General features: G+C 42.5%; 1 protein-coding gene across 1 annotated transcript in view; it reads left to right on the forward strand.

Annotated features, from left to right (window-relative positions):
- hs3st1l1 (heparan sulfate (glucosamine) 3-O-sulfotransferase 1-like1) overlaps positions 1-9,837 on the forward strand; it is a 35,039-nt gene extending 25,202 nt beyond the window's left edge. Inside the window, exon 2 of the mRNA XM_031296857.2 lies at positions 7,938-9,837. Within this exon, the coding sequence (XP_031152717.1) occupies positions 8,128-9,069 (942 nt within the window). The 5' untranslated portion in view covers positions 7,938-8,127 and the 3' untranslated portion in view covers positions 9,070-9,837. The remainder of the gene's footprint in view (positions 1-7,937) is intronic.
- The last annotated feature ends 602 nt before the right edge of the window (positions 9,838-10,439 follow it).

The raw sequence follows: 10,439 nt of genomic DNA on the forward strand, positions 1-10,439 counted from the left end.
TTGAAATAAATCTCAGAGCATTGACAAATGTCAGAGCTAAATAGGAGGAAGCCTGGGCCAGGGTATGCAGCGGGGGTGAAAGAGATTGCTAAAGCGATCCGTGTCAGTTGAACAATGGTGTGTTAAGGCTGGGTAACTGGAGGGACAATGCCACGGCAAAATGACACTTTGTGGCTCGATGCAGGATTGTTTGACCAAAATCAGGAAAACCGAGAATGTTTCCATTGTTGATACAGATCTTTAGGCAGATTTTGCCAATGGCCTTCCAACAGACCTTCATCGAATTGGGTGGCTCATGTTCTACTTGTGCACAGATGGCAGTGGGCAGAAGGATTGGTAATTGGAAGAGACTGTGTTGCACACTGAACCTCTCTGCAGGGGAAAAAGGACTGAAAAGAGTGCTATACTGTGAAAGTTTAACTTAATGTACTGTATAGAAGATCACAGTTGAAACACTGTAACTAGTGCCTGGGGCTACATGTGTCTGATTGTACGAGCAAATGGCAGATTACCTCCTCTTGAAGTCCGTAATGAATGCCTCTGCTGACAAGTGGGTGTGGATTAGGTCATTGTGTTACTCATGCGCTCCCGAAATAGCCAACTATTGCTTACCGTCAGAGCTGCAGTGTAATTTCTGCTCAAAACAAGGACATATTGTATCTCCATCTTCAGTTTCACCGTGTGAAATGCTGCTGAGGTGGAACATAGTACTGTCTATATCACTATTAGATAACACCTGTCCTAATTATGGCATTATGGACTTCTCAGACTCAAGCTTAAAAGTCTAGTTGCAGGTTTTCATCATTCAACAAATGTATAATAAGTCTTATCAGATGCATGAGACAATGAATAGTCAGTAGACCAAGCCATTGAAGGGTAGGATGAAATTTTGGGATTCAAGTACGAGGGGATGAACAGTGGGTTGAATAGGGATCAATGATGGACCAGGGGGTAAGACTCCGGTTGTGGGGCTCCACAGCTTCATTGTCCCCCCCTAAACACACATGTAGAGGTAGACACATGAAAGTTTGTTCCTCAACCTAAGAAAGACTGAAAAATGAAAGATTAATTAAATGGAAAATAGATGTTGATTGATTGGCAAATGTTTTTTTGGGGATTTCGGCGATGTTTTCTATTATAGGGTTGTATGATTGCATATTGAGAAACGATAGATGGATTATTTTTGTAAGTAAAGATGTAAAGGTATGGACATTCCAAAAAGGGTAGGAACTGAAAAGCATTTTGCTTCCTCCTACTCCATTTCAGACAAGGGTATTTATTTAAGTCTTTGTTTATTTTGCTTATTCTTGCTTCTTCTTCTTTCATAGTAGACTACCTTTGTGTCTTGTATTTTAAGTTTTTTTGTTTCTTCTTTTGTATGTTGATCGACATAAACTATTCATTCATTCATCTACTAACATTGATGTTGTGAATACAAAATTAGTTAGAGATACTTATCCACCAGGTGGCCCCAGAGGAGAGTGTTACTGACTATCACTCAGTTGCCAGTTTATTAGGTACACCTAGCTAAAACAAAAACAAAAATCCAATCCAACAGTCCTGCAATACATCCTCCCTTCATGAAGGTATTAATGTTCAGTTTTTGTTGAAATTGTTTAAGAGACGTGTTGATTTAACTCTATGATCATTTTGGGGGTGCCCCTTCTGGTCTAATACCAACATAGTCTTGTAAGTACCAATGTATCTCTAAGTCTTTATCCAATGGAAGTTGACACTTGTCATGTGTCTTGGGAGCTTCCACTCTTTATGGTGGGTCACTTTTTGGCTCCACAGGGCAGTTGGGGGTTAAATACCGCTGTTGCTCAAGCAACCACAGCCTCCAACCTATTTACTCACCAGTAAGTGGCTGTGATATACCAGTAATGTAAATAGATGGGGACACCTTACTCATTATTTCTTCACATCATGACCAAACTAGCTTTGTGGGAGGATTGAAATGCTCAGCAGTGCTCAAGGTGTCCCTTTAAAATCCCTTGCATGCTGATTTCCTTTGAGTTTTGGATATTAAACACTTATTTCTTTTCTGTGTACACCTCATATGCCCCATAAAAATGAAACCAGAGTGTCTGTTTGTATTAGATGCATCTTTGTATTTAAAAATAAAGGTTAAGGAGGGAAGAAAAGATCATCTCCATTCTCTGTGAGTAGCTGAAGTCTTTCGTTGTTGTAGCAGAAATGAATAAATCCATGCCAGGAATCCCACTGTGAACAAAAATGCATCCATAATTTAAAACCCATCCAGTATGTGGGAGTACAGTTTCAGAGCTACAGTTAGATGTGTGTGGGTGGGTAATATATTGTACTGGGTTTTTGAGGGCCTGTTGGAGAGAATGGCTGAGGAAAAGAAGAAGGAGCAAAGGGGAAAGAGCAGAGAAAAAAAGAATGATGGTGAGTGCGTTTCGGCGTCCCAAGTGATAGTTTTTTTGGGTGGGAGGTCACTGTATTTTACAAGAGATCATCCAACAATGCTGTGAGCTAGTTAAACAGAAACAAGATGGAAAAAAACAGGCGATAAGGAAGGTTGCGTCCGCACTCAATTCTACTTCAGATTACATATTTTGTCTTCAGTCGTGCCGAAAACAAAACACTCTCCAACTGCCAACTGTAAATTCTATAAAAAATATGACCACGATGAAAATATGAATACTAACCATGATTAATACCTTTAACTTCTTCACTTGAAATCAATCCAATCCATCCACAAAAGCTACCCATTGCAATCAAGCTTATTGCAGTAATAATGATTTTGTACGAGCGTCTCTAATGAGCGCCCATTAGAACAACAAAGCTGCCCTGTGCAATACCTGCTGCCTGCCACAGTTAATGGCAGGGGTCCATGCTGAATATGGATGAGGGTTTGTTCCATAGATGTATAGAGGCGGCAGTTTGGGTTAATTAGTGGGAACCTGGTTCCCTGTGCCACTGAGAACCTGTGGAGCCCTCCTCTTAGCCTGTTGGGATATAATGAATAGTGCAGATCAGTTGGCAGAGCTGTCAGCTCAGGCGGCAGGCATCACTTTTTGCTCCGGTGAAAGGCAAGTTTTATAGCCCAGATAATGGTCGGCAGGTGCAGCTCTCGTGTGGGGAGGCTCTATCTCACGAGTTCAAGTGGGAATGCGGTATAGGTTGGATTTTGTTATAAAAGTAATCATGCCTTTGTCTGTACTGAGTTCCATTTTTATAACAATTATATTCACACGTCAAGAAGGATATCCCAGTGTGCAAGGCAGGGAGGCATTTACAGCATATTATTGGCCAATCACAGAGCTAATGCACATTAAAACTCATTCAGTGAAAGTGCGGTCAAGTCACTACCCATTGATTTCCTTGATGAATGGCCCTTTGCTTCCTGTCTCAAATTGATCCCCTTTCATTCCCAAACTGCGAATTATTAAAATTTGCCAATGTCTAGCCATTTTGAAAGAAAAGCTTGGAATTAACTGTGATTCAGGAGGGATTAATTGTTCCTATTAGGAATGAAGTGATTTTTCGTCCAGATACCAGCTGCAGTACCTAAATGCTCACTATTTGCCGATACCATCCAACACTGTTGTCTTTTCCTGAAATGTAAAGTCTGTACACATCACTAGGGCTGCAACTAACGGTTATTTTTATTGTTGATTAATCTAACGATAATTTTCTTGATCAGAAAGTTTTGATAATTTTTTTTGAAAGATGATGTCCTCAAATGTCTTGTTTGGTCCACACCTAAAAGATATATTCAGATATATTCAGTTCACTGTCACAGAGTGTAGAAACTAGAAAATATTCACATTTAAAGCAACACTAGAGAACTTTTCCCGCTTCGGTCCCCCTACAGGTTGGAAGCATTACATTGCATTGTCCAGTTCATTCGAACTACAGATCCGCTACCCGATCTCGCAAACTTGCATAATGTAATGTAATGGACAATTCTGCTTCCAACCTGTAGGGGGACCGAAGCGGGAAAAGTTCTCTAGTGTTGCTTTAAGAAGCTAGCCTGGAAATCCAGACCCAAATCTGAAAGATTAAGGGTCTGGCATTGAGTAATGAAAATGGCCTAACTCGAGGGGCGGCAAGCATGCATTTGAAAATCTCGCTGCACGCAATTGGATAACACTATGACCAATCACAACACTACATGGGGTGATCCAGAGCCTCATACGCTTAGCTACCAGCGGAGCTGACTGGTAGATTAAACTGTTGTCATCTGTTTAGCTCGCCTCTGGCCCGCCTATATCAGATACACCGATGTGATTGGTGCAGCTCGGCTACAAGGGGCATAGTTAATGAGCATCATTACTCAATGCCAGACTGACTCACTGAGCAAATTCAAATTGTGCTCTCGCGAGAACTCTGGATTTCCAGGGTATTAAGAAGCTGGAATCAGAGAATTTTTTTGACTCAAACCGATTAATCTGTTTTCAATACTTGGGCGATTCATTTAATAGTTGACAACTACTGTAATCTATTCATCTTTGCAGCTTTAAACATCACTGTGACACTGGGATCATTTTTATTAAGGCTAACGTGAGGAAAGAGATGGTTGCAGCACAAAAACTCACAGTCAGTGGCCTGTTGTGACTGAAAGAATGCTAGTGATTTGGCACAATACGGATCCAGTGTATCAGATCTGTGCATACCTAGTTAATAATCTGGTTTATATCACTGCTAAGCACAATTATACAAACATTCAAACAGGAGGGATAGTGCATATCTGCAGTGAGTGGAATGACATCAAGGTAATACAATTATTTGAAAATAATTTGATCAAATGGTAGAAACACTTTAACCTTTCAGTTTCATCTGTGTTTCACCTTGCCAGCTCTGGTTTCGCTGCATCACCATGCTCACACCTGTAGGGGATTAAGATGGTGCACCTCCAGAATCCCTGTAGGAAATTCACAGGAGCAAAAAATGCAAACTACATATGCAAAAAAGTGACTAGAGCCAAGATTTGAATCCAGACTGTCTTACTGTGAAGCAGCAGTGCTCACACTAAGCTACCACACACGGGTGCTATATCCTACTACCAAGTCTCAGTGAGGCCTAGCTCCTCTCTGCCAACCTGGGTTGTGTAACTTTCAACCGGTTCTCACTACCAACTTGTAAAATGCTGACGCTCAGCGTCAGATAAGACACAAAAATCCCCCTTTAGTGACTGTATGAAACGCACCGGGCAGAGCAGCAGCTCGACAGCGGTGGTGTAAGATGGCATAGTATTAACAGCGTTTGTGAGTAGTATGGAAGACTGAAACTCCCAATAAGAAGGTTGGCTGCGGTGGTGGATGGGTCAAACAACACAGGACTTTCACCCAGGAGACCGGGGTTCGTGTCCCATTCTTGTCCCGCGTGTCACTGAAACATACATTTTTTAACCCCACCTACGATCTTTTCCTAACTGTCCCGTTCATGGGGCGCAAGTCAGTTAAACATACGTCCAGACCCAGAGCGCCAAAAAGTGACACAAAGAGTCCCAACCAAGCATGTCTAAAAATGACGCCAAAGGGGCCGTTGCTAAAGGAGACTTTTTCTTCAATAACAAACGCCAAAGGCACCTGACCAAGCGTCACTTTTTGATGCTCTGGGACTAAGAATGTGTCTTAACCTTCCACTGGTCCAACACTGTTCAGTAGAAGTAGTCTTGGTTAAGTGGTCTGCAAGATAGCGGTGCTGCCATGTGCAGAGCAAAAAGGTGGAGAGATATGCATCAAGTGCTGAATAAAGCAATAAGGCCCGGTGGAATGTGAAACAATGACTCCTTCCAGGTGGTGCTGTGCTGTGAAAGGAGTGGGGGGAATTGGATGAGACAGAAAGCTCGTCTGGCTGCCTGGATGTTAGCATTGGACTTGGCAGCTCTCTGCCAGGGAAGCGCTGACAGGCAGGCGCGCCTGTCACAGCACATAAGTGCCTCCTTGCACAACCCTGAAGAGCAGGTCAGCTCACAGGCCCAGTCCCACACTCAAGCCACAGACCGGAGTGTGAAGTAGGGGCATGTGTCATAGCCTTTATACACTTGAATGACTCTGAAAGGTGAGAGAAAGGCCACTGACATCGTAAAAAATGCACATTGGTAGTCATACTTCTCCCGTACTTCGCTTAATTAGAGGGACCTCAGTGATTAAACTGTACTCGAGGTGAGCATTTCTGCAAGCAGGGCCATATTAATAACAGTTGATGACTAAAAATCACTCAAGTACTGTACACAGATTTCAGAAAAGTAGTTTTATTCATGCCTCACAAATCAATTATCCTCTTTAATTATAATTGACTGACAGTTTCTCAACAAAAGATGTTTTCTGATCAATTTCTAATTAGTGCTGTGGCTCTTATTTTACTGTAAAATGACAATGGTGGATCATTTTGAAATGAAACTACTATTTTGTAACTGTTACCTTGTTACCTGTACACACTCCCTGCGGATTAGGCAAAATGGAAATGTCACAAGATTCTATTTCATCAGCCTCTCTTTATCTAGACAAAACAGAACAGACTTCCTACTTTTTTCTGAAGGGGAAAATTGGACAGAAACCAGCCTTCCTGCTGCTATAAAAGCCATGCAATAACTTACCCTTTTAAACCCCAATAGATGTAATAAGAGACTACAAAAAAAATGACACAGTAATTCAGCATCTTATTGGTATGAAGATCACCCCCTGCATGCTTAAATCCCACCACAGTGTGTTGAAGTGACTTCTGTTAGACCAGTTTTAGAGTTCAAATGATCTGTAACCCTTTTTGTTTTTAGCCTATACAAATATAAGTGATGAGTAATATGTATGTGCTGAACACACATAGTCTGCTTGCCGTATGCATCCAGAATAGTACTCTGTAGTTTGTGTGTGTGTGTGTGTGTGTGTGTGTGTGTGTGTGTGTGTGTGTGTGTGTGTGTGTGTGTGTGTGTGTGTGTGTGTGTGTGTGTGTGTGTGTGTGTGTGTTAGTCTGTACCCAGGCAGGGAATATCTTTCTATGTTGAGATTACTTTACCATGACCTTTGCTGTTGAAGCTGGGTGTTTGCATAGCCTGGCCCTGTTGTTTTGACTAGCACAGAGTAAGCAACAGCTCTCGCAGCTTGTTTTCCACGTGAAGGCATCTGAAGACTTTTATTTTTTTTATTAATTCCATGACATTTAAAACAAAATGTCTTCTGCTATTTCAGCTCATGGCTACCTGCTGCAGAGCAGGGGAACATTTTTATATATGTTTTTTTGGTTAAGTGAACACAAACAAATTGACAAGAGCACATCGAAGGCAAGAATATTACAATTATTTAACAGCCGATGTAAAAAAAAAAGTTAAAACGACGAGACAGCAAATGTGGTTGTGAAACCTCTTTTGCAACATTATAAGTCTAATTTAATGCTCTATATCCTTCTTCTTGTGTTTGCTGAATTTCATTGCCCTGGTATTGATGTTTCTTGTCATGTATAGGAAATCAAAGTCATCTAGAAGTGAGAACTCATCTGATTTCCTGCAATAAATTTGCCTTTATAAGTCTCCAAATGCCATGATTTGATTCTCCATTATTGATTTGAGTCTGGATTCTGACCTGGTGAAGGGAGAAGGAGCACTCTGGTCTTGTCTTTTGGCCGTTAGCCACGCTTGCATATTTCAGACACATTTTCTAACGAGCTGTCTGGCTAACTGTTTTTCAGCCGGAGAAATTACAGTATCAATTGAAAGTTACTTTATAGAGTTAGAGAATAAAGCAGATGGGACGAGGAAAAATGAAAAGAGACTCAAAGAAAGATGAATTGAGATTATCCTTTTGAGATGATACACTTATAACAGACATGGATTGTATTTATGGTCGGATTGCTTTTTCAGGGGAATGAGGAAAGTGCCATTTCAGTATAATACAGACATTCATTCTGCTTTACATGCCTGAAATCTGAAAGACTTTTCTCCTTCTTTTTGTCTTTGTTCTTCTCTACAGATGTGCTGTGGACTGCCGATAATTTCTCCTCCTCCCCCAGTTCAAATTCAATGGCAGACAAAGACTGCACTTCTCACCGCTCTTGTTATCACTGAGCTCGAAAAGACAGATCTGGTCCACAGCTAAACCATTCTCTCCTTTTTTTCCGCTTCCATCTCTTAAGCCAATCTCCACTCTCTGTACCATCACCATGGCTTGTTTCCTGGCATCCGCCTTTCTTCTGGTTCTCCAGACATACGCTGCTCCAACTGAGCTTGTCCAGGCAGGATTTGGCATAACACTGGACCCCATGGACCTTGATCCTGGACTACCAGTCGATGTCTCAGGTGATGTACCCTCCTCTCCACCCCCAGGGACTAGTAAAAGAGCCCCGCACAGTATCATTATTGGGGTTCGCAAGGGGGGCACAAGAGCGTTGTTGGAGATGCTAGACATACACCCTGAGGTTGCCGCTGCTGCCACCGAGGTGCACTTCTTTGACTGGGATGAGAACTATGCCAAGGGCTTTGAGTGGTACCGTGACTTGATGCCCTACTCTTACCCTAACCAGATCACAGTGGAGAAGACTCCAGGTTACTTTACGTCAGCCCTCGCACCAGAACGCATCTGCGCCATGAACTCGTCCATAAAGTTGCTACTGATCTTGCGAGACCCGTCCGAGCGGGTCATCTCCGACTACACCCAGGTGTACTTCAACCGGCTGGAGAACCACAAGCCGGTGCAAGCCATTGAGAACCTGCTAGTGCGCAATGGAGCACTGAATATCCGGTACAAGGCCATTCAGAGGAGCCTGTACGACGTGCACATGCGCAACTGGCTGCGCCACTTCCCCCTGGAACAGATCCACATCGTAGATGGGGATGCTCTGATACGAGACCCCTTGCCAGAGCTTCAGAAGGTGGAACATTTTCTGAACTTGCCCCCAAGGATAGTATCCTCCAACTTCTACTTCAACCAGACCAAGGGCTTTTACTGTATCCGAAGTGATGGTCGAGAGCGCTGTCTGCATGAGTCTAAGGGACGTCCTCACCCCGCTGTCAACAGCACCGTCCTCCAGCAGCTCCGCACCTACCTACAGGAACACAACCGAACCTTCTTCAGGCTGGTGAAGCGCACCTTCGACTGGCAATGAGGAACCTAGATTGATCACAAAGCGGACTCAAGGGAGCCACTGCCTTGTTGGGGATGAGGACAAAAACGGGGCATAAAGCACTTTACAGAACTTTTAAAACCCCCTTTGAATAGCCTCTTAATAACTACTGTTGTGATCTTTGGTTTCAGCAGAGCACTTCTATATTTACACAATAAGGCAAAAAAAAAGAAGAAAAACTGTAATTAGAGGCGTAAGATTAAATGGAAGAATCTCTAAGCTTAATAAGTAATTCTCTCTGTGTTGAAAAAGTGATCAAATCGCAGCAGAAACTGAAACTGATGAACGTTTTTCCCCTCTCTCTTGTTTGATATTCTCGTTCTTGATAATAAATTGTTCTGCTTTCAAATGTACCACAAAAGTGGCATGCTTCTATCTCTCTCCATTTTATTCTGGCCATCAAATACCCCTGAGCCCTCTCACCTGTGTTATTTCAGGAGTATACTAAGATAGGCAGAGGCATTAGAATAGGCCTTTGATTTGCTGTGGTGGAAGGTAGACAGTAATGCAAGGAAATGGGTACCCTGGAGCGGCGCTTTAGTAGTACATGAATCACTAATGACTTTGGACATTGAAGGTAGCCTGTGCCTGTGGCTATATCAGTCAAATCTCCATAGTCAGCAAGCTGAAATCCATGGAGCTGCTGTTACATTTTGCCACTGGTCTGTTCAACAATTTGTTCAGCTGTTAAATGTAGTCATTAAATGCTGTAAAACATTTACAAATGATAATATATCTGTGTAAACCCTTTTCTATATATTATCTCTTTCCTGAATCATACTTTGCATGCAGTTTTCCCAGAAACATCTTGTCAATACACAACAGATAGACATGGGTCATGTTTCTTTCATTGATTAGGCTTTAAACAGCAGCCAAAGCTACAGCTCCGCTGGGATCCGATGTTCATGTGATCTCCCCACTCTGTCTGCTGGAATAAGCACTATAACTCTCCAGAGGCAAGTAGTCATTGATGCTACATTGGATCTATATCCAGAACGGAGCATAAGAGGAGGGCATGTAGCTGTAGGCTATATAGAAAATGTTGAATATTAATATGAATAGTGTAGTACATTGGCGACCTGGGGTTTTAAATTATAAATAGACTGGAAGATTGTGTGATTTTCATCTGTGTACACAAGTTCTGTGTGATGACAAAGGCGGTGCTAAATCCACCATAACTCATCTCGCTCAGGGACTTTTATCCCTTCTGCGCACCAGGGGGCACTTGGACTCCAGAGTAACTCATGAGGGAGCAGCGTGAGGAAATGTGTCTAGACGTGCTCTTTCTAGGATCCCCTCTGTGGGTGCACACGCAGGTGAAGGGCCTGTGACAGTTACCTCCCGACCCTGGC

The sequence above is a fragment of the Sander lucioperca genome, chromosome 15, assembly GCF_008315115.2.
Source record: "Sander lucioperca isolate FBNREF2018 chromosome 15, SLUC_FBN_1.2, whole genome shotgun sequence".
Classification (NCBI taxonomy): Eukaryota; Metazoa; Chordata; class Actinopteri; order Perciformes; family Percidae; genus Sander; species Sander lucioperca.